Source organism: Artemia franciscana, chromosome 19 (assembly GCF_032884065.1).
Source record: "Artemia franciscana chromosome 19, ASM3288406v1, whole genome shotgun sequence".
In the NCBI taxonomy this organism is placed as follows: domain Eukaryota; kingdom Metazoa; phylum Arthropoda; class Branchiopoda; order Anostraca; family Artemiidae; genus Artemia; species Artemia franciscana.
Window position 1 is genome coordinate 16379492 of NC_088881.1, and position 25712 is coordinate 16405203.

Consider the following 25712-nt stretch of genomic DNA (forward strand, 5'->3'; position numbering starts at 1 on the left):
TATTTGTAACTTACGAAAGGACGACCATATCTTAATGAAACTTGATATTTAGAAGGATCTTGTGCTTTAAAGTTTTAATTTTAAATTCCGACCAGATCCTGTGACATTGGGGGGAGTTGGAGGGGGAAACCGGAATTCTTGGAAAACGTGAAAATTGGGGTATTTTTATCTGACGAATAGATGATCGGATCTTAATAAAATTTGATTTTTAGAAGAAATTCATGTCTCAGAGCTCTTATTTCAAATCCCGACCAGATCTTTTGACATTGTGGGGAGTTGGAGGGGAAATCTTGGAAAAACACTTGGAGTGGAGGAATCGGGATGAAGCTTGGTGGATAGAATAAACAAATGTCCTTGATACGTGATTGACAGAATCGTACTGGGTTCGCTGTCTTTGGGGGAGTTATTTGAAGGGGTTCAGTGATTTGGCGAGTTTGGTGCTTCTGGATGTGATAGGACGATGAAAATTGGTAGGTGTGTCAGGGAGCTGCACAATTTGACCTGATAAAGTCGTTTTCCCAGATTTAACCATCTGGGGGGGGGGCTAAAGGGAGAGGAAAAATTAGAAAAAGTTTGGTATTTATAACTTACGAGTGGGTGATCGGATCTTAATGAATTTTGATATTTAGAAGGACATCGTGACTCAGAGCTCTTATTTTAAATCATGACCGGCATTAAGCCTCTTATTTTCCTTTTTAAATCAATCTATTGATTTATAGAATTTTGCTAGAGCTCATACCATATGATCTCTTGGCTCTTAGCTCTTCTCGCCTCGTCACAAGTGCCATATGAGCTCTTAGCTCTTGTTTTAATTATAAATTTCACTTTCATTAGATACGAATTAAAATAGTTTACTTATCCAATTCCTTGACGTCAAGAAAAACGGTAAAAAGCTAAAAATTTGTTGAACAAAAGTGAATTTATAGATAAGAGATAACTGTACAGCAGAAAGTAATTATACGAAAATATGGGTAAAAAAAATTATATGGCTGACATGAACATAATTTAGATAAAATCCATAGCAAAGGGTAGTACAGTTAGTGAAACAGGGTACTAAAGAATTTGCCCCAAAAGTCAATCTAATTGCACTTAAAGTAACCATAAGAAAGGTCTTTTCTTTTTTCTGATTATGTAATGAGAAGTCTGTATTCTTGCGTAATATTTCATATTTAGGGGAGAATGTCCAAATCTGTAAGGATCACCCGCATGCACAACTGCTTTATTTCTAATATATTTATTCTATTTTAAGATATCTATCTGTTGTAAGGTATATTTGAATCAGTGGATGTACTATTGACTTGATATGTTAAAAAGCTACTTAATCATTTTCGTAAGAAAGAGTAATTTTCTAAAACAGTCCGATGTTTTTTAGACTTGGCAATGTCTCACTTGCAACTGCCTCCCAACGAAATACTGGTGGTAAAAGAGCAGTTTCTGTTGAGGTTTGCAGATGTCCTTATGGTTACAAAGGTTCGTCATGTGAAGACTGTGCTCCTGGCTACACTAGGGCTCTTCATGGGGTTTATCTTGGTCTATGTGAGCCTTGTAGCTGCAATGGACACAGCAATACTTGCAATCCAGAAACAGGAATTTGTGAGGTATTGAAAATGGGCTTACATTTTTTTTTCTAATACGAGTATTCTGTTCGTTTTCATTTATAAATTTTGGCGTATCTGAATTTGTTACTCCTTCTTTAATAATAGGCTATAGAAATCCGAAAATAAGTTAGCAACTGAAAAATTTTAAAGTAAGTGGAATTATATTTGAATAAATTTTTAATAGATAAACACTAGAAATTCTTTTTTTTTTAATAGACAAGTATTGTACTATCATATTATTAATTTCTATATTTTAAAGGTTTTCACTCTTAACTAAGACTTAAATTTAATATTGGTTATTTCTAAATATCCTACTTACTTAGATTTTGGACGTTTTTAATTAAGTTATAATTTTTGTCATTAAAGCTGACAACTGTTGAAAAATGTATAATTTCCCCAATAAACGTAAATATACTCATTTAACCTTGTACAAGAAGCAACCCAGGAAATAACTTCTAATGATTTATGTAGTTAATATTTTATAATAGTTAATAATTCTTAATATCATTATTAATAGTTAATAATTTTATATAGATCGTAATTAACAAAAGAAAATAATTTCTAACATGTTTAATAGAAGATGGGATGGCGGTTACAGCTTAAGCAATCTTTGAAGCTTTTTCAAGTCTCCGTTAACAAAATGAAATCCATTTTCATTTGACATCTGTCTTGATTGACATCTGAAATTTTTTATAATTACGACTTACCTTGTCTGGCTCTAATTGAACCTGGATAATGGAGTAATATAACAAGGTCTACAGCGGTGTTAAATAAATAGACTTGTGTAACACCATGTGAACAACATGGTGTAACAACAAGTGAGTTGTAATTAAATACACTAACTTAAATGAATAAACTGATCCAATAAACATATCATCATACTCATTTCGGTGCTATATCTTTAGAAAAGATAGAATTTGTTTGCAGGGATGAAAGATATAATTTTACCGGGTGAGATTTCTAAATTCTCGTGATCAGGGGATTCCCTGAAAAGATAATAGAACTTAAAAGAAAATTGGTTATTTTTCTTATAATATACCCTGAGAGTTTCAATTTCTACCCTAAACAGTTTCTGGGACGTTGCTGATACGTCCTATTGACAATCTTCACGCATATGAAATTTCTCCAGAAATTTCATGCACTCATGCACTTGCTTTACATCTCTTATTTCTCTAGGACTGCAAGAATTCAACAACAGGAGATTCTTGTGAAAGATGTATTTCTGGTTTCATTGGAGATCCGTCGAATGGTGGCTCATGCAAACCTCTTCTTTCATCTGTATGTGAATGTGAAAAGAGTGGTTCGTTAAGTGCTGCTTGCTATGATGGTCATCGGTGTCATTGCAAGGTAGTCTTCAGTGGCAACAATAAAATTTATTTTCTTCTTATTTATTTATTATGTTTTGTTTGCTAAATACACTGGCTTTTCAAAAATTCTGTTTTGTTTCTTATTTTTTAGTTTTAGGCAACTTTTTTTGGTGTATTTTTTCCAGTATTTTTTTCTTAGAAACTAATAACTGTAGACAAAATTTTTCATTTTCCTTCCCTTCATTTTAGATAAATGTGGAAGGAGACAGGTGTGATCAGTGTCGACCTGGCACTTTCGGTCTTTCTTCTGATGCTCCTCAAGGATGCCACTCATGTTTCTGTTCAGGCGTTACAACAAACTGTGGTAGTTCTCCCAACCTATATAAAAGCAACATCTCACTACAAGTTAATTCACAACATGGTTTCACATTATCTGACAGGTAAATGGTTTCTGATTACCCAACCAGGGGTCTTTATCTTTTCTTTCTTAATACAGTAATAAAAATAGTAATCTTTATTTCACTTTGTAAAGCTAATCGGTATTTCACCTAAATCTTGTATTCTAGCACCAACCGAATCATTCTGGTCTATTTGGTTATTTTAAGTTTATTTTGATAACAGTTTTCAAAGTGGCATGAGTTATATTCTTATCTATTAATTTAAGACACAAGAAACGAAAATATTAATTGCAAGAAATACATATTTTAGACTACGTAGGAAGATTTTTCATATATTAAAACCAGGGGAAACAAAAGAAAAAACTTGCCAGGTTTGAAAACTTTAACCTTAAAATAAATAAAGGAGCCCAATAGATTTTTATTTTTATCAGAAAAGTGATGAGAAAAAATTCGATCAAGTTATATTTTTGGAAAAAGAAGAAGAATGATTATAACTAAACCTAAGCTTTAAATATAAAATAAAACATAAAGTAAAAAATTAAGTAAAATAAAAGGACGAAAATATAGCCAAAAAGCAAGCATGATGAGTTCGATGTGAAAATTTGCGAAATTTCTTAGGAATATAGATATTTTGGACAACTTTCAATCTTTTACACACAGAAATTTCACAGCATTAAATTAAATGAAATCTTTAAGCCAAGAGATTGGCCATATGGGTATTGAAGAAACGTTGGCTATTGTGCATTTGCAGAAAAAAAAAATTGGTGAAGTTATATTTATAAATCGGCTTTCGATGCTTTGCACAATCAACATTTATATTTTTGGGTTAGGTGGATCACATAAAATAATAACATTTGAATATTATTAAGAAGAAAATGTTTCAAGTCTCTTAAGGATAAACTGGTTTAATTTATAAAATATTTAATTCGTAGTTACCACGAGCTTACTCTGGTCTCCGTGGTTACAATTATTGGTTAATATGGGGTTACCATTTGATGTAGATTGATTTAAACTCTGTAAATCTCCATTTGAAATAACAAATTTGGTTCCTATTATTTTGCAAATAAAGATCGCCTAAAAAATTTATTTTCTGGCCTATCGATTTTAATAACTTTTTCTCTGTCTTTAGTAATCGATTTGTGGTTATATCAGAAGGAATTCAGTATGACCAGGAATCAAACGGCGTATCATACATTTTCCGAGGAGGACAAACTCAACGACTCTTCTGGTCTCTCCCACCTATTTTTACTGGTAATAAGGTAAGTAAATGATTATTATGGAAACTTAAATTTGTTTATATGCTCTGTCTTTTTGCCAAGTTTCTGCATTTTACTACTATTTTACTAGTATTTTCTAGCATTTATGAAACTACTTTTCACTACAGTATTTACGAGTATTTATAAAATCAATTATGAGTCTTACAGACATCAAAAAGCCTAAAACATCAAATAAAATTTGATGTTTTGAAAGGACATCAAATAAAATTTGTTAAAAGTGATGCTATTGACCTTTACGAAACAAAGATTGGTCAAATCTACCTGCACTACAAATGAAATAAATTTTCAACTTTAATGTGCAATAATCAAATATGAAATAGCATATGAAACATTTAATCTATTCTAGTGCAGTACAATTGCTTAGAATAAAATATAAGCTTTTATAGTTAGAAGATTCTAAAACAGTAAAATCTGAATTAGCTGAATAATCAGTGAATTTAATGAATGCCTAATGAAAGAGAGTAAACGAATTAAAACATTGCTAAGTTCCTTGTCTTAGTACAATCTTTTGTTCTTCTTCTTTGAAAAATGTGTTGCTACTTGGGATTCTAAGATTTCCTTAAAGTAAGCTCCTTAGCGCCAGCTGTTTTTGATGTACAGAAACCATGATAATGCGCCAAAGATCCGGTCGTCCTTGTTCTTTGAGACGAAGGGTCCTGTTAAGCCAGGATAAATACAATATATGGGACAAATAAATCTAACAAGTAATTTATAGTTTGAGGCTTGTTTAGTCAGCCTTGTGTATTGGTAATAATGCTTTTTTTAGCTTATAAATTTCATTAAAGCACTTTTTTTGTTCTCACTATATACTCCAATCTATCCTATTCGCTCTCAAGTTTGTAGTAATTGCAAAAATACATATTTGGGAATAACCGAAAATGTTATATGTATTATTAAATTATATATTTATTATTAGGTGGCTCCCTTCTGGAGAATACCCCCACTCCGAGAAAATCCCCCCGTGGAAAATATCCCCCTCATTGAAAATACCCCCCGCAGAAAATACCCCCTGGAAAATACTTCCCCAGAAATACCCCCCCCTCCCCCGTGGAAAATACGCTTTCCAAAATTGAGAATTTTATTCGAGTTTTGTTTTTTTATTTAAAAAAAAAACATTGGTACTTGTGCATTATACACCACTCACTTAAGCTTACGCTGTGTCAAACTAGAGAACAATCTGGTTTCTTCGCTAGTTTCTTTCAGCTTAGCGTGAGACAAGACAAAGACAAGTGACAGAATAGATGGGAAATATATAATTTGGGCTTTATATTCGCACAAAAAGGGAGGGGGTGAACTATTTTGAGAGTTTGAAGTCAAAAAACAATTCTTACTTTCTAATATGCAGAATAATTGTACCTAGCACATTTTGCATGCAGACCCGCTATGCTTTACCCTCCCCTCGCTAAAGCGCAAATATATAGCCCAAATTTGTTTCTAAAGTAACGAAAAAGAACTAACAAAGAAACTGGTTTGTTCTGGAGTCTTCGAGCAATTAGTTATTATAGGAATTTGATTTTCTAATTATCCTGTTTAAGTTTTTTCTATTTTTATCGTCTTTTTTTTACAATGGGTCCGTTAAATTATTTTATTGCAACCACTGAACTGTAAATGATGTGTATTTCAAAAATTTCTGCTCTTTCATTACGAAAACGGTGCTATGTAAACCCAAAATAAGACTAGCTTTTATGTTTGAGCTAATTACAAGAAGCTGTACAAAGACAAAATCACACACTTATAGTTTTCTAACCCTCAAGTATCATGCACAATGGACTCACCTGAACTGACCGTATCAAATAGGCTTATTGCAGCTCTCAAACGCAAACGTGAAATAGGATCGAATAAACAAAAATTTTAGATACTAGATTTTCTTTTTTTGTGTTTAATAAGAAGATAGGTCAGATCTCCAGCATCGCATATTAGAGACTTGGTACTTTTCATGGTAAACCCCAGGAAATACTACTAATTAAATTTTTCTATTGGCCAGTTTTGCACAGGAGGGTGGGGATTTCAGGCGATGACCTTTTTTTCTGGACGCTGGCTGTTTGATAATACATATATCCTTCAAAATGTGAATATTTAGTTTTTTATGCTATAAGTAATGATTTGAGTTGTTGTGGTTCTTTTACAGTTAAGCTAGTTCCTGCGGTGGGTTGGCTCGGGGTTAGTATCTCCTCTTCTGTTTCAGCTATCCGTACTATTGCACTTACAGATATTAAGAATAAGCTTAATGCAGGCTATGTTAAAATTGAATCCAAATCATGGCCAAGATTCTCGTAAGGCCTAGGCTAAACTTTATTCAACATATTGTAATCATTCTATTCTTTTTCTATCAGGTTTGCGCCATTTTTTAATGCTAGTGATATGCAGGATATTTGAGCTTTGTATTTCCATTATTATAAATATCTTTTGTATTGGCCTCGTTGGTATAGAAACCGTAAGATTATTCAAATTTCTTAATGCAACTGATATATTGATATCATATAATAAGTGGGGCTCCAAGTTGAAAGAAGAGGTTTTCTGATTTGCATTTGTTGTTCTTTATAATTAATATTGTCATAGGAAAGTTTTCTTTTTTTTGTATGCTTTCTTTTTTCTTTCATTTTTGTTACTCCACTTTATCACCGCATTAGTGGGTCAGAAATAAGTTATTATTATTGTTATACAAAATTTTCAAAAATATATTTACTGATCAGCATAATCGTTGAATTTGTAACGAATAAGAGGGTTGTGTTTTTCAACATGTCAGTTAGTGAACCGCTGTGTTCTGCGAATTTATTGACTGGAAAAAAATGTATGAAATATGGCGGAAAATGCCGATATGTGCCCTTTTGTGGGGAAGGTAGATGTGTGGACCCGATGCTAAGGGTTCAAACAAGACAATTTCTTCTCGTATATTTACATAATAACTATCCATTGACCAGTTTGATTAATTCCATGCACAATAAATGAAAAAAAGATTCATTGCTAGTTTTGAATTAAGTACGTTATTCCCCTAGTTGAAAATAAAACAGTCCAGATATCGAGTTGTTCCAAGTCTATGACTGTTGCTTACATGCTTGAATATGGAAAAAACTCATAATTTTACTTTGGAATGGACTTACTCAAATTGGCTTATAAAAAAACTCAGTGATCGATAGAAAGAAAGCTTTTTGTTACTCTTCGATATTAATCCTTACTTTTGGGAGAAAATCATTGCGTTTTGGTAGAGCCAAGAGTCAACCTAGTGCTTTGACGCATAAACCCCAAAAAATTGTTAAAACTCGATTCGAAATTTAAATCTTATGTAGGAAAGGCTACTTCATTTTTCGTGCTTAATTATAATTTTTATCTGAGCCTGCCATGGAAACATTTGAAGTCGTATTCAATCTGATTTTTTCAGCTAAAATCTTATGGCAGTCACTTAACAATCACCCAGTTATTTGAAGAAATACCAGGATCTCCTTTATACGAAGATGGTGACGTCATCATAATTGGTAACGGTATTTCAATATTTTGGGTGAACCCAAGCCCGGCAATATCTGGTGTCCCATCTACAATAACAATCCCTCTACGGGAAAATGGCTGGATAAGAATGGATGGTAGGGCATCAAGAGGCTTACCAGCATCACGTGATGATTTTATGGCTGTTTTAGCTAATATTGAAGCATTATTAGTTCGAGCTACTTTTTCACTTGGAACAACACGGACAAGGTTAGTGCTATTTAAAAACTAGTTTTTGAGCTTAAAGTACTTCTAAGTTGTTTGGTCATTTGTTCTAAGGAACCTGAGTATTTTAAGTATTATGTATTCACGTAATTATGGATGTGTGCAACTTCGACCCTTCGAATCTCAAGGGAGTCTTTAAATCTCAAGTCAAATCTTCAAGCCAGGGGAGTTTCCAAATCTCAAGGGAGTCAAATCAACAAGAAAGTCAGGTTAAGAAGCTATTTAAGTTTGGGAGGCTCGATTAATCCAAGTACAAAGGTGGTAACTATTAGTTATAAACAGCCAAATAGGTTATTAAAAATTGAATTTTTAATGTCCGCTGTTATTTTGTTTATAGATTGAGTGATTTGTCACGAATCGAATTTCAATCAGATTTGGGTTTTTAATTAAATTGGGCCTTACAGACCCAAGTCGATGCTCTTTGGGATCTGAAATTGGGGTAGCAGTTTTCTAGTTTCGGGACCCAAAGGTATCTAAAGTCTGGATAGTAGCTTGTTAATTCCGGTACCTTAGGAAACCCTAAGTTGGGTTTCAATCCTACCAATTTTTTGATTGGGCTCTGAGGTTGGGAGAACAAAATTCCAGCGTTTTTCTTCATTTATTATTACTGTGAATAAGATTGTAAAATTTAGTAGGTTTACATTTCTAGTTCTTGAGAATGGTGGGGATAGCACATCAACGAATATTTGAACCCATTTTTCTTCCATCTGTGTAATTGACTTGTTTTTTTCCAAATGTAGCTGTTTTTGTGTGAAAGGATCTCATCGGTATCCGCCAAATGTACCTACTTTACTTGCATTATTTCATTGATTTCCCAGAGTACCGAAATTAGCATCCAGTATACCCGATTTTAAGTAAATTTAAATTTCATGCGCACCGGAACTAGCAATTTGCTACCCTAACTTTAGATCCATTGAAGATCTGCCCGGGACTAGCAAAGCAGAGACGTTAGCTTTACCGCCAGTTTTGTCATGATTTAATTTGTCTTAACTTGTTTAATTTGTCATGATTTTGTGCGTCGGGGGGAATTAATGTTATTTGCAAAAATTTATTTATCAAGGAGCTCAAACCAAATACAATATATAAAAATCGAATAACGTCAGTCTGTTCTTAAATTAGTCTAATAAAAACCTGCATACACGGAGTAGATAAGTCTACTTTTTTTAAACCAAGTTCTTCTGGTTTCAAGAATACATAGAAGCATTAGCTGTTTTGTTGTCAGAAGTATCCTTTGCTAGCATTATAGACATATCCAAGTCATTTCTTCAGTCAAATTCACATGATGCAAGCTGGCCATTTCACCCTTTTTTTATGTGTTGTTTGTTTTTTCTCTCTGATTTTAGCTCCTTTCTATTTGCATTTACACCATTTTGTCCAATATTTACGTTGAGGTTTATTGTTGCGCATGCTCTGCTATCTTTACGACTCAGTACCAAGCTCCTGGCATAGTCTTTTTCTGTTTAAGTCTCAAAATAAGCCTAATTCTAGTGCTCTTCTCTCCTCAGGATTTCTAATGTTAGAATGGGATCTGCAGTGGAGTTTGACAATGGAGAAGACCAAGCAAGGGAAGTTGAAGATTGTCGTTGCCCTCCAGGCTACATTGGATTTTCTTGTGAGGTATTGCAAAAAAAAATATTAGCACATATGGACAGTGTCAAAATACATGCCCATTCTTTGTACTAAAATTAAATGTTTATGTAAAGGAAGGTTGGCATGGTTGATATTGGACCCTTGCTCGTGAGACTGCGTTGGTTGTTACCACCCTACCTCTCACTCCCCCAGAGGCACATTTTTTGGATTTCTTGACCAATTTTCAGCGAAACAGTCATTTCAAAATTAAGATACGATTTCATGAAGCACAATTTTGAGAAATGTATTTTGTCTAATGTTGAAAGGGGCTTGGGAGGGGGCTCATTTCATTTTAATCACTTTTGACCATAAATCAGGCCATTAGAACTTTGGTTTATACCTTAACATTCCGTTCCATTCAAACTGGCCGGAAAAAATACACTTCAGACGTATCGATCTTTACCAGGTCAATGTTTCCGAATTAATTTGGATATTGCATTAAAATTACTATCGTTTCTTTTTTTTACTGCTCTGTATTCCGTTATCTTTTTACTCTCAATAAGTGTAGCGAGGGTAGATTTGTAGCTTAAACAATTCAAAATACAAAAAAGGAAAAAAAAGGCTATTATTTTTTTTCGTTAATAGAGATTCTATTTGGGAATAATAAAATATTATTGTAATATTATTTTTGTAATAATAATAAGTATGGAATAATATTTGACACAATAAAATAGTAAATAGAGGGGAAAAAATGTTTTCTATTTGACGATTTACTGCATAAGTAGAGTCAAATGAAATAAAAAAGCACACGTGCTTGACATATTTCTGTTGATTTGCAAACCATTACTGAAAATGGATATTACAATTAACAGTTGTATTTTCTTTTTACTAGCAAACCAGCTAGAAAGTGGATCCTAACGGTTCTTTAAAATACTAGTCATATTTACAGACTTCTTAAACTCTGGTCTTTTCTCTCTAGAGTCTTCTTGGATTTGTAATATAACTGATAAAAACAGCTTTTAGTTCAAAAGGGGTATGATCAATTAAACGAATATTAAAATAGTTTTGTAATAGTATGTTTATCAGCAAATGCACACAATTTGGACTTGCTTCTACGCATCTCGTTATAAGACTAACAAGAGTAATTTTGTACGTTTTGCTGTGAGAGATGTGTAATATAAGTCAAAATTCACTGGCAATTTATTTTTCTGCTAGTCATGTGCTCCTGGATACTACCGTGATGCAAACGATCGCTCATACAGTCGACTTGGCAGCTGTAAGCCCTGTCGCTGCTCTCAAAATGAAGAGTCGTGTGTACTTGGAGAAAACAGACTTATATGTCAATGTAAACCGGGATTCGCTGGTGAAGCTTGTGAAGTAGAAGGTACGAATCTTATGTCAAATTCTTACAAATACCGACGACATATAAGTTGGTATTTATCCATTTGGATTCTGTGGTTAACTCATTTATATGATTCTTGTGTCTGGTAAAACTGGTTCCAGCGTGTTAAACAGTGTTACTTTTATCATAATCTTTTTATGGCGCAAAAATGTAATTGGCCATTGTCCGTTAAATTGTAATTGTCCGTTAAATTGTATTATCCGTTGACTGAATTTGGAAAATTTTGACGTTTTGGAAGTTAGAGATCTTTTAACTCTACATTTTAGGAAACCATAGAAAATCATCCTTAAACCTTACCCAGAAAATAATGAAAGTTGGAATACATTTTTCTTTTTTTTATATATACAAACTTAGCGTGGGGAAATTCAACCTCTAATAAATTTGTTACTTTATTAACTAAGCTCAAAATCTAGACTGCGGAAAAGGCTACGGGAGAATTTATTTGGAAAATTGTGAAAATGCTGTCGACCAGTGTTTGAATTATAATCAATATTTGGTTTAAAAGGAATTAAAACTACATTGATCAATTGCATTGACAATTACATTACATTCACCGATCGATATTGAAATTGATATTTTCATAACTCTATCGCCATCTTTTCTTTATTCTTTTTTTCTCCTTTTTTTAGGCACCTATCGTATTTGTTGTAGTTACATTTGCAAAGTTTTTAAAACTACTTCAGGTTAGATTACAAAAAAATGTTTTGATCAAAATGACGAAGTTTTACTTAGTAGACCTTGATACAATAAACAAGGTGATGCTAGTTAAATACCTTGATACTAAGTAAATATTAAGTGCCAGAAATTACTATTCAAAAAACAAGTGCGAGTTTGGTGTTTACAATTTTAAACTTCAATAAATTATAAACTATATTAAAAATTATTAATTATAAATTATATATTGCATTAATTAAGCTAATTATATTAATATTGTATTAATTAAAACTAAATTATATAAAATTAGTTTATTTAATATAAATAATATTATATTAAATTGCGTATTATAAATTATGATTATAAATCATATAATTCGATAAATATAAACAGTAAGTTTATATTATCACTCCTATATAATCACCACCACATCTTCAGTACAAATGAAGAAGAAAAAAATGGAATTCAAAATAACAAGAAACTAAAATAACGGCCATAAAAGGAAATTGCAACAAGAAAAAATTAAGAGACAAAAATAAAAACAATACAGAAAAAAATTTAAGGGAAACACGTCAGATATACAACCAAATTACCAAATTACCAAATAACCAAGATATACAACCAAGTTACATCTGTCTAATCAATAATTTGTTTTTCTTTTTAAGTCGGTGCCCGCACCCGGTGTTGGTGCTGGTGAGCTCCGATGCTGGTGCGATACTCAAAAGGTTAGATAGATGGAATGTGTTATCCTGTGACTTGAGAATTGGGAATCAGAGTTGAAACCAAAAACGCTAAAACTTTATTACTAAGAGTTTTTACTTACAATTTACTGGCATGTCAGTCCTGTTTATTGAGCCATCTATGAGGATAAAAGTTACAACTCAATTTTCATACACTTTCAGTGTTTTAAAATTTAAAGTTAGTGAAGGATGCTGTTCTTGTTATTTCTCTTGTAGTACTGAAATACTTGCAGACAGGGCAAGGAAAAAGAATTTCTTTCACTTTGTTAGAATTCTCATATCCTTCGAAACAATCCTTCTCAATACATTATTGGAGTTAATGTGTTAAAATGTGTCAAAACATCAATATTGTGTTAGAGCACTCTTTATATCGAACATTGGTAATAATTACTATTTTTGCCGGAATATTCACCCATAATTTAGTAAAATTCTATGGCTGATGTGATTGTCGTAATTATTTTATTTGGATATTTTGCCAAAACAAAACTTTATACTACTGCTCGACACGTTATGTGCCGAACCATATTCTGTACTAAAGAAATGTTATGTGCGAAGTAGGGTCATAAAATTAATGGTGTCAATGAGACTTGACCTGACTTTAGGTGCCGATGTCTCGTGTGACTTTTTTTCTTCTCTCTCAATCTACCACAGTAATTTACTTTTTTGAGTGGAATGTTCTATTAGAATTTTATGTAGTAGTTTGAGATGGGTATTAGTTTTTTTTTCTCAGTTCTTTCTTTCTTTTTCTATCTATGTGTACTTTTTTCGCTCTTCTCTTATTGACTGTAGTGCATGTTTTTTAAGGAAAGCTGACTCTCGAAATTTCTCCTATTATTGTTCAAAAAAGTCCTGGAACAGTAGTTCAGTTTACATGTAACTATCAAGCTTATGAGACTTTGAACATGGAAGCTCGTGTAATGTTCAGAGATGGGTCAGCCATCACTCCATCCGTTCGCGAAACGATGCGAAATGGTAACGGACGTGGTGGTATAACATGGTCTATGCCAATTGAAGAAAACCACAGTTTAGTAATGTGTAAAGTGACAAATAATTTTGGAGTTGTCATCGGAGAAGTGACTAGTCGCATAAGACCAGGTTGGATTTACTAACTCTAACGGGCCCTCTGTCTCACGTCATGTGACTTTTTCACCAGTTTTTCGTCAAGGATAAATTCTGGCGGATTTTCTAACTCAGTAACGTTTATGGCTAATTTATTATGACTAACATGGCTAGAATCTAGCCATCTATTTATTGAAGTTTCAAATAAATGAAACTTAATTAAATAATTATATTTAAGTATAAAGAAATCTAAATATCAAACCCTTAATTTAATCAAAATTTGTCTAATAATGGAATTTAAATTTATTTTAATTTAATTAATAAACATCGAATTTTTATTTGGCTACAATTTTTTTTTTTTGGCGAAAATGGCTAAAATTTAAAAAATAATATTACTCTAGAATCCATTGGGAGTGGAAGACATACTATTAATTATTTTATTAATTAATTGTTATTTTATCAGTACTGCTACTTCTATTATTAATGAGAAGTTAAATAAAACTCCAATAAACGTTACAAGTCTTTGAATGCTTTCTTATGTTCCAGAATTTCCTATCATTTGCATGAAAATTAGGAACCAGGCTCTTACACCGTTCCATTGTTTTCATCGTTCTCACGTTGATCCTTATTAATAGCATGCACACAATGGCTTCAATCTTTTTATATATTTTTATTTTATTTTTTTTATCAGCATGATTTACTAAACCGTTTGTTTTCTAGTGCTAAGTTTTTTGTACTTGCATGATTTTGCTTCTAGTAACTGAAATTTCAATGTTTTGGCTTCTTGACACCTTTTTATTTAGTTACTTTTTAAGCTGGAAGGCTTACCCCTCTCTTTTCTTTTAATAATATGTTTTACTTTTGGAAAAGATAATTCTTTAAGCTTCCAATACATATGAAGACGAATAAAATCCAATACATAAAATATAGTATTGCTTATGTTGCGGCTCCATATGGACCATTTTTGAGGCATGAAAGTTCAACCTGGAAATTATTGACAAATATACACATGCAAGAATTTATTTGGGAGAGGACATCTCTATTTTGGGAGAAGAGAGGTAATATAAGTTAGAAAGTAAGAAAACAGACCGGGGAATTGTATGGGAATTATAAGAAACAATAGACGAAATCGTAATAATCCTGATATTCTTATGGGGATCAGGACTCGAACCCTTGATTCCCCAAATGAACAAATGCCAGAGTGATACGAATGGGAGTTCTATTTTCTTTCTACCTTCATGCTAGAAAAACTTTTGACCATTTACAGGATGATGGGGAGCTCTTCCCCCTTTCAAATTCAAAGGGAATTTCCCCATTTTGGTACTTAATTCACGAATGTTTAATCATGGGGGACGTTGTCTACTATCCCTCTTTCAAAGTGGTGTATCTACATGTGTATGAGGCTAACCCTCCTATAAAGGGCATGCCTACCTAAGTACAGAGTAAACAAGGCTATGGTAAACACATTTAAAGTATCTAAATTATTACAAATGGAATTTTTAGAGAAAAATTTATTAAATTATGATTTGCAATTAAAAAATTACATAAATAAAAAAAGGTTAATAAATAAAAACAATATTGATCTTCCTACGACGCAAGAATAGTTGAACACAAGATGGCTTCATGTTTGTAACATCATCAGGGCCAGAAAAAGGGCGATTGGAATGATTGGGCCCATTTGGGCCCCGCCTTTGAAAGGGTCCTGCGCTGGCATCAAAATGAGTAATTGATTTTAGAACTTTTGAAATGTTCTAGAAAATTCTAGTAAGTGTTGCTTTTGAAGGGAGATAATTTTCCAGACTAAAAAAAAAAAAATGTCTGATCAAACAGTTCGTTGTAACAAATTGTATGTAAGGAGCAACCCTCCTCAATAGTAACTGAAACTCTAAAAAACGAAATTTTGACACCAATAAATATGTCAAAAGAATCGGGCTTTTATGCTGGTTTCAAATATATAAGTTTCAATGAGTGTAATCTTACCGAACAAAGGTTACAAGCCTGAGAAAATTTGCCTGATTTTTTTTTAAAGCGGGAAAAACTCTCTATAATTCATAGAATCTTAATGAAAATCATATTATCAGATTTAGCGTATTAGATTACTCTACTGTAGAAGTTTCAAGCGTAGAGAAGTAGTCCAAGAAAATCGTGATAGGGCTCATTCAAACGTAAATTAAAAGTTCTAGTGCCATTTTTAAGTGCCCAAAGGAATAGGAGGGCAACTGGGCCCCCTCCTCCGGCCTTTTTTCTCAAAGTTTTCCGATCAAAATTTTGAAATAGCCATTTTGTTCAGCATAGTTGGAAAGGTGGCAGGCTTTTCCTCGGGGATTATTTTTTATGGAGAGGGGAGTTTCCGGGGGTGAATTTTCCAGGGGAAATTTTAAGCGGGAGGGAAATTTGTCAGAATTTCTGTACGAAATTCTTCTCATGTATTGCTTTCTCTTTTCCGTCTCAATTTTACGCGTGGAAATGACACGTGGAATGACACAGTTCACCAGGATTGAACTGTGTAGAGAATAAATCCTTGAAGAGGAGGGATTTTTCCTTGGAGGAGTTTCCAGATTTCCTGACTTGATTTAAGAAACGATCAGGAATAAAAAAAAAAAACAAAAAAAAAACAAGTTTGTTCAACTGAAAGTAAGATGCAGCGTTAAAACTTAAAACGAACAGAAACTATTGCGTATATGAGGGGGCTACTCCTCTACAACACCTTGCTCTTTGGCTAAAGTCTGAATTCTCTCACAATCCTTTTAGAACAAGTCCTGAAACACAATGTTTGCTTAATTAGAACAATAAGAAGCTTTTTTTAAATTACTAAAAACCTTTAGCGCAAAGAGCGAGGTGTTATGAAGAATTCATATACGGAATATTTTCTGTTCGTTTTAAGTTTTAACATTTGTCCTTACTTTCAGTTGAAAAAACTTGTTTTTTCTTTAAATTTAATATCAATAATAAGTCAGGATAGACTTAATTGTTTAGTAATTACGTTAAATGAAAGTAGAAACACAAAGTAAATAGATTTTAAAACTGTTTTAGAAAAATTTGTAGAACAAAATTTAGAAACATGTAAATTCATGTGGCTGTATTCGTTGATGTGAATATCAAAAGATATTTTCAGCAGTTTCATAATATTTAGGAGACACAAACGTAAACTAACATACACACAAAACGAGCATGAAAAAAGAACAAAAAAGGACAAAAACGTAAGCCAAAACTGACCAAAATGGACCACCAAATGAAACGAAATCAAGAAAACGACCTGAGAAATGTAAATGTGTGGGTGCTACTCAATTACTCAGACTATCAAAAGTGACAAGACGAATTCAAGCAGCTGAGGCAAAAGGCACTTAAAAAAAAAGTCTAAAGCAATGATAAACTAAATCAAGATAAAAGAAATATGTAGTTAGAACATAGCAAAACCGACGATTAGAACAAGTCAAAAATGAAAATGATGAACATAGCAAAATATAGCTAAAAGATAAGTGGCAGCGAGAATCACAACGACTAAAAAACGAATGTAAGAACAAAAAAAGCCGGTTTCAAGATTTGCAACAATGAGGATCAGAACGAATCACAATAAAATTGAAGAACATAGAAACATGTGATTTAAAGATATACGACAATGAGAACAAAGAAGTATATAGTTAGAAAACAGTCAGCAGCAAGAATCACAAGCAACAGAAGGAATCAGAACATGTCGAAAAGGAAAGTGAAGAACAAAGAATTTTAGGGCTAGTAGACACGCTAAAGCGAGTATCAGAAAGTGTAAAAAATAAAGAGGAAGGACACAGAACTGTGCTGCTAGAAGATAGTGAAAATCAGAACGAGTCAAAACTAAAAGTGGGGAAAAAAATATTGTGTTAGAAGAACATCACCATTGCAATCTTCGATGCCAACAAACTATGGTACAATATGTACATACATACATATATTTGTATATATATATATATATATATATATATATATATATATATATATATATATATATATATATACAAAATTTACTTTAATATATTATATATATATATATATATATATATATATATATATATATATATATATATATATATATATATATATATAGGGGGGTCCCGCAAAAAAATCGAATCGGGCCCACACATCGAATCGGGCCAAACAAATCGATCCGGCCCTGATCATCAGAGCGTGTATATTTATCCCCTTTCTTGTAGTACTACACCAAACTTTGCCAGTCGAAAATCAAAACTATTTACGCATTTTCCCCCTTGCCTCAGGGTAAACAGATTGATTCTTTTGGTTAAATATGGACTTGAAACACATCATATCATACCTTCTTTGTGTGTGACGTTAATAGACACAAACTGTAATTGCTAAAGAACCTGTTTTATGTGAATATCTTCCCATTTTATATGGTTGGAGTAAAAAAAAATAATCTATCATTATTAAGCTATAGGCAAAACTATAGAGTTTAAATGACAAAACAAGAAAATTACTTTTTTTTTAAATTAGTAAGTATCAGGGTGATCATTCGGTTCTTATCCCCAGAATTTGAAAACAGCCTATTCCTTTGACTAAATTTACCCCAAAATGATAATCACACTCACAAGAGATTTTGTAATTGAAAAGTGAAATCTTCTTCCTTGAAATCATCGCCTTGCTGGTTTTGATACTATGTAGATGACTTTACCGTGTAGTCTAACCGTTCGCTCATTGGTTTTTTTTTTTGCGAAAATTTGTCTTCTTCCTTTTTTCCTAAATTTTTAAAAAAAAGTTTCTTTTTCTCTAATTGCTCTTTAAGCCAGGGTTTTGCACCCAGAAAAATGTTTGAACATGCCTTATAATTATTTCAGTTGGAATTCCTACATCCGATCCTCTTATCGACTCTCCAGAACCAGCGGTTCCATCTATATCCGTTACTGTTAGCGATTCTAAAATCCAGATTGTCAGCGTTGGAAGCACTGCATATCTTAGATGTTCTGCAACTTCAATTTCTCGACCGGTATGTTTATTTTAAACTTTTTGAAATTTCTCATAGAAAAATATTGGGGTGAAGATGAGATGTTGGCGCGATTTGAAAAATTCTTGTGCCTAAAATGCGTATATACCTTGAAGAGAAATAAATTAGGGCACCTTGAAGAGAAAAAATCTGGTTGTTCTATAATTATTTGTATGGCAATCCTTATATTCTTAGGAAACAGATCCTAAAAAATTATTTTGGAACCAGTCACAGGTCAAATCGCTAATTAACGCCAGTCATAACATATTTGTAGAAAAAAATCATTATTTTATTTTTTAATTTATTTTCATCGTCAGGGTGGAAGAATAACACTGAAGTGGACGAAGCAAGGAGGAAGATTACCACCAAGCCGATCATCAGACAACGGACGAGGCCAGCTAGTTATTTATGACATTCAGCCAGACGACTCCGGTACCTACACTTGTGAAGCTTCCGATGGAATCTCTACTGTATATGACGACGCAGTTTTAGACATTAGTAAGCTATTGTTTCTCTAGAGCATTTAGTGCCAAGATACTTCACTCATTCTTTTTAAAATAATTTTTGCTATTTGGTATTTTTTCTGTGGGCCGAGTTAGCTTACATTTTTCACGCATATTGATCACCTATAACAGTAAGTGATAGCTAACATGTGCCACCCCCCCCCCTTCATCAACCCAATGTTTTGGAAGAAATGTAGGTATGTCACACCTTGTTTGCAATGGGATCGTGCGAAGAATTTCAATCTGCAGGACTGGAGGACCAGAATGGGCCATTAGTCCCGACAATAGTTCCACCCTCTCCGACTACCTTAAGCCTAACTACCAATTCCTTAGCAGAAAGGTATTATATTGTGATATTGTTTAAGCAGAATCATACTTATATTTCAATATGTACGATTTGAGGACCAAATTAGGTGTGTGGCTCCTCCAACACCTTGAGGCCAGCTCAAACTTTGTCGGGCCATTCCCACCGCAAACTTTGTCGGGGAAACGTTGGCAAGTTGCAACTTGTTTCAACCGTAGCCTTTTAAGGATTCCCAGACTCTATGTGTAGAGGACCAATTGGACCCACGACCCCTCCAAGCCCCTCCTTTTCCCTACAAACTTTTCGGTCGAAAGCTTTGCATTTTGTAGTAAAGTGGGTCCGTGAACTCTCCAAGATCTTGTCTACTCCCAGGCCCTAAAAAAAAAATTATGTATTAATGGTTGTGTATTGAGCAATTATAAAACGTAAAATATGAAGGTTAAAAATTGATAATAATATTTATCGAAGGCCAAAGAATAAAAAAAAAAATATATATCAGACTTCTTAGTGCATTTCTTTATCTCAAAACGTACTTTTTTCCTGCTAACCAAAATAATAAATATAGTTATAACATAAGTAAACCGTTCAAAGATCTTCAAGGCGCTATCTCTTTCAGAGTGAACGTAAATACCATATCTACATACTTATTAGGAGGTGTTAGTGACTTTTTATGTCCTGATTATCCTATGCTTTCACTTTTAGTTTTGATTTTTTTTTTTTCGGTTAGCAGGGGGTGCTGTAGATAAATATTAACAGTAGAATCATTCCCTATCTTAACCATTAGACAAAGCTGGGCCGAGATGTAACTGATCCTGAGGACTATTAACAAGTATAAACATAAGCGACATTTGATTTTTTCACGGGTAGGCACGTGTGTTGCAGAGGAAAACAATTGGTATGGCTGAAATAATGCAAAAGGTAAAGATAACATTAGTACAGTCAATCTAAGGTCGTTTTTGTACCATTGTAACCTCGTTTTTGCACCATTCGAATTGAAGAAAAATTCTCTACAACATAAAAAAGTTGGCCAAAACCGGACGAGGCAAAATTGACCGTTTTTCGTCTTTGTTTCTGAAATTGCGACTTTTTAAAAACAACTTAATTTGCATGTATAGAAAGTTGGCAATAGATAAATCTGGTACGTAGATCACGAATTTGCACTTTGTTTTTGTTTTGAACGCTCAAGTTCAGTCCCACCCCCTCTCACCCGTAAATCAAGCGTCGATATTGGTCTGAGAGCAACATTACATTACGCGAAGTTGAATTTACGCACGAAAAAATTGGACTGCTAATGGAGAAAAAAAGGCGTGTCAATGTCAATTTACCCCCCTCCCTCCCACCTCCACTTTAAACGTGACACACCCCGAATTCTTGGAATCCAATAAGTAACTTTTCACAGCTAGCTAATTCATTTACTTTAATTCGAACAAAAAATCACCGATAATTTGGAAGTGCCAAGGGATTGGAGCTTTATCACATTTATTTAATTAATCACGCGTCTTCTTTATCTTGGATTTGGACATTAGAGCAACTAGTCCATATGCAAGATATGGCAGCTGCACCTTTTGATGGCAGCTGCACCAGTCACTATTACAGGATCTCTTAGAACCACACTTCACAACGGTGAAAAATTTCTTTGGTGCTGCTGGAAGATCCGTAAAGATAGGGTATACCATAACGTTTTTAAGTTTCCATCCCCAATTCTCAGGATCATGGATAGGGCTCTGAACCCCAATCCAAACTTGTACTTAAAGATAGGTTCAAAAACAGTAAAATTTCGCTGCTGCTGAAGACGCAGGTAGACCTTGGGGATGAAAAGAAGTTATAGACGTGCTACTTTCTGCTGAAAGAATCGGTGTCGGTAGCTCTCAAGTTTGTATGTAGGTTTTCCACCATACAATCTAGAAAGTGCAGCCTCTCCCTCTACTTTAATATCTTCTTTCTGAGCATCAATTCTAGAAAACGTTGAAGTATTTTCCCTAAACTGTTTGTTGTCTCTCAGACATTTAAGCATAATCCCTTTACCTAGTCCATGTAGACGAAAAGTTGTGTTGCAGCCAAGAATTGCGTAAGCAAAAGGAAGCAGTTTGCTGGTTTCAACCCAATCTTCTTGAAAATGACTTCGATGTCCCAAGCTGCTAAAGTAACAACAAACATAAGTTGGTATCGTCACTGATAACAACGTTGTCCCAAGTCTTGGTACACTCAGCCACCGTAAGAACCACAAGCAACTCAACATAAGCTTATCAGCTTCACAAGAGATTCTTGTCATACCGTACGCATAATTATGAAGTTGTGTCATCCCTCGTACATCTCAGTCATTTTAGTAGGGAAGCCGTATTTATTGACAATAGAATGTATCCTTACTTTTGATGGCTCATAGCAAAATTTATTCATTATGTCCTTTCATTATTTAGCTATGCTCCGATTTCGGCTTTGCAAAAAATACCTTGGATCTCGAAAAAGTTACCTAAAAGTTAAAATTGATCAGTAAGCTACTGCTTGAACTTTTTTTTTCAAACTCGAATGTCGGCATAATGGGTCAGCTTGTTCTTGCGCATTACCGCGTCTATTGAATAATTTCTTCCGAAGAGCGTTGAAGAATATTGCATATGCTGACAATTTTGTGACTGTGCAAAACCATTTATTTGATTGATTATAGATGGGGGATGGGACAAAACATGCAAGATTAAAGGACACAACTGTTTCCTAGAATTTCGGCATGGGAAGTGTAAATCTTCTCCGTGTGGATCCAACTTCGTGTAATGCCCAACGTATATTATTGCACGCTTCATCTCGCGCGTGTGTATGTATATGTGTGTGTGGGGGGGGGGGGGGTGTCAAGTGACTTAGGGATGGTAAAAAAACTGAACTGAGTCCATATTCGTAGATCTATGTACCAGATTTTACTATCAGCGACTTTTTAAAAGTGCAAGTTAACTTTTTTTTTAAATCGTTATTTTAGAAGAGAAGACGAGAAAACGCCAATTTTTCCTCGACCGATTTCGGCCGATTTTTAAATGTTGTAGAGAATTTTTTTCCGGTTCGAATGATACTAAATGAAAACTAATGAAACTATGAAAATGAAAACTATTGCAGTTTGTTTGAGGTAACACCTAAAATTAGTTTAGGTTGACTGTACTACATTGGTTTAAGAATGGAGAGAAAAAACAAAGAGTGAATTTATAGGGATAATCAAAGTGAAAATAAGTTTTAGTTGATCAATGAGGAAAAAAACATGAGGAAACTCGGTAACTAGAATGGTTAAATAGTTTTAAATACTATCAACACAATTTTGAAACATTCCAAGTTTTATACCAAACTTGCACGTAACCCAAAACTCGAAAGGTAATGAAAATAATCGTGAGAGTTAACTTAATGAGTCATAAAAAAGTGCTTTCTAAAGATAAGTTTAACGTAATTTGCAAGTTCGTGGCATAATGTTTATAACCATAATAACAACAAGCATTACTTTAGATTCTTCTTATAATACAAATTCAATTCTATTGATGTCCTTCAATTTCCTGAAAACTCACTAAGAAGTTCACGAAAAATTTCTTAACAGAAGTTTGGTATTTTATTGGATAGGACTGTTCCACCAACTATTATAAGAAAAAAAAGGTTCTACATCAAATTTTGAGGACATTTTTCTGGCCCAAAAAAGAGCATAAAAGAGGAAAAATTCAATGGAATACTTTTCCTTACCAAGAAGAAACAGGTTCTGACGCTCCATGACGCAATATTTCTATCTGAAACCACAGATTGTTGTGAAACCTACTAGATAATCTGTGCTGAAACTATTAGGTTGCCCCTTTGTGGTAAAACATTTTGTGGCAAATTTCAAATAGTCCCGCCACTTTGTGGATCCCTCTCCCGTTATTTGTGGAATTCCGGCTGTTTCCCTGTTGCAAAATTGATTAGAATCAGTGCTAAAAACGTCCGTATTTACTAAAATTTGATTCAGACCCCCTTTTAAAAATTCCGGACAGGTTACAAAGTCAAATCATACCTGTGAGATGGGACAATAGCGAACCACGAACAGCTCACTACATTTCTTTCTGCTTTCGCAATTATGAAGAATACAAGTTCGCACCATTATTCAGTGAATGACAATATACACTGGATCGTTGATGGGAGATTAAATGGGAGTAGCTTTATGTACGTGCCAAGACTGGTAGACAAATATTATTGATTATGGCCCTACTAGTTAAATTTATCTACAGTGGCAGGAAGAAAAAAAAAAATTATTTCACGTTTTGGCTCATTTCGAGATAAATGTATGTTTCAAATAATCTGTTCTAAACATGTTTATGGATATCCTTTACTTTCTACTTTCTATTTGTAGCTCCTCCTCAGGTGCAGGGTTTATTTTTTCGCTGTGTTATAATTATTTTAGATAAAGCTGCTCGTGAAATATATTGTGCGTTTTCTTTTCGTCAGCCTTTTCAAAATTTTCTGGTTTGGATAGGAGAATTGTTTATGGTGTTTATTCTCAAGAAACACACTGTTTTCTTTGCTATTTAGATTACTTTAACACAAAAATAGAATTTGCTTAGATTGATTAGAATTTCGTTCTGATAATATATACTTATATTGCAAATGTACATACAGTTAAAATTTAGGGGGGATATGAGGGTTGGAGACTCCGAAAAACAACTAATTTTTCACCCGAATAATATGATATTGTAATTCTCTATTTTGTGAAAAAAAGGTAAGGAGGGGCTGCATTAGTACAACTTCTAAGAGGAACCCCACTTATCCCTATAGGTAATCTGTATAGGGGAAATACCCCTATAGGTAGTCCCTATAAGTTCGGCCGCTATAAGTTCGGATGCTCATTGCTTGCTTATTGCTCAATGCTCTAATTTATTTCTTTATGTAAAAACAAGAAACAAAAATAGTGGAGAAGACTGATTTTTAATCTTTTGGAGCCAAGACTGTCTCCTTTTTTGAAGCATTTAATATTTTGAATTTTTAATGTTTAATATTTTTAATATTTGAAGTCTTCTTATTTATAAAGTGTCTTGTTGTATCAAATATAATATTGCATAATGTAATAAAAAATCTAATAAAACATAGTAAAATAGAATGCAACATAAAAATAAATCTTACTATAAATGATTAAAATAATATCTTTAAGATTCTTAATGCTTGTAAATATCACAAGTTTCATTAAATCGCAACTCCAGAAGAACGTATGAAGGATTAACGGTTGAGCAACTTTTAAAGTACGTTTGTGTCTAAAAAAAAGAAAAAGAGAAACAACCGAAACTGACCGCTGAAAAACTCAAATAGGTTTGCTTTATGGGTCAATAAGGAAGATGAATGCTTATAAAATATCTCAGTTTATATTAGTGTTTACATTTATTTTTCTTAGTCGGTTTTAATTAGTTTTTAAAGCTAAAGTTTTTAATCTAAGGAAACTTGAGTACCGTATAATCTTTATGCATCTGATTTTCGTCTGTCGATTGTGTATTATATTTAAGGGTGGATTGCATGATCACGTTTAATTCTTTTTTTTTCATGACAAACATTTTAGTTTCATTTAGTTTCTTTTTTACTGAAAGATCTCTTTTGTTTTTTTTAAGTAACTAATATTCCACAATTCTATGAAATTGTTGGCTCACACTGGTTGAATACAAACTTTTTTAGATATATTCAGATTTTCTTTATTGGAGGATCCGCTTTGTATTTAGAGTTTTTTCTTTTATTGAAATATCCGAGTTTTTTTAAGTAACTAATACTTCACAATTCTCTGGAGTTTTTTGGTTCATTACAAAGATTTAGTTACATTTATAGTAATTTCTTTTATTGATTGATATTAGTAATTTTTCAAGTATCTAATGATTCGCAATTTTCTGAATTTTTTGGTTTATTTGTTTAACCCTAAGCGTTTTAGTTATATTTAGAGTTTTTCTTTTATTGAAAGACCTGTTTTTTAAGTAACTAATACTTCATAATTCATTAAAATTTTCCGTTTATTTTGGTTCATTACAAACATTATATTTACACTTACAGTTCCCCTTTTTTATTGAAAGATATGGTTATTTTTAAGTTACTAATACTTTACAATTGACAGAAATTTTGTTCATTTTGGTTAATTACAGACAGTTTAGTTACATTAAGAGTTTTTTTTCTTTTATTGAGAGATCTGTTTTTTAAGTTACTAATGCTTTACAGTTCTCTGAATGGAATTAATTTTTCATTCTTGCAGCGGCTAAATT

The 25712-nt window shown here is 33.1% G+C and overlaps 1 protein-coding gene across 19 annotated transcripts in view; it reads left to right on the forward strand.

Annotated features, from left to right (window-relative positions):
- Positions 1 to 25712, forward strand: part of LOC136039341 (basement membrane-specific heparan sulfate proteoglycan core protein-like) — a 392752-nt gene that overhangs the window by 262459 nt on the left and 104581 nt on the right. For 18 of the 19 annotated variants that reach the window (XM_065722975.1, XM_065722972.1, XM_065722979.1 and 15 more), the window contains 8 exons: positions 3155 to 3345; positions 4433 to 4562; positions 7960 to 8270; positions 9791 to 9902; positions 11070 to 11238; positions 13455 to 13745; positions 18536 to 18684; positions 18999 to 19179. In XM_065722975.1, the coding sequence (XP_065579047.1) occupies positions 3155 to 3345; positions 4433 to 4562; positions 7960 to 8270; positions 9791 to 9902; positions 11070 to 11238; positions 13455 to 13745; positions 18536 to 18684; positions 18999 to 19179 (1534 nt within the window). The remainder of the gene's footprint in view (positions 1 to 3154; positions 3346 to 4432; positions 4563 to 7959; positions 8271 to 9790; positions 9903 to 11069; positions 11239 to 13454; positions 13746 to 18535; positions 18685 to 18998; positions 19180 to 25712) is intronic. The other variant, XM_065722988.1, reaches the window with a different exon arrangement.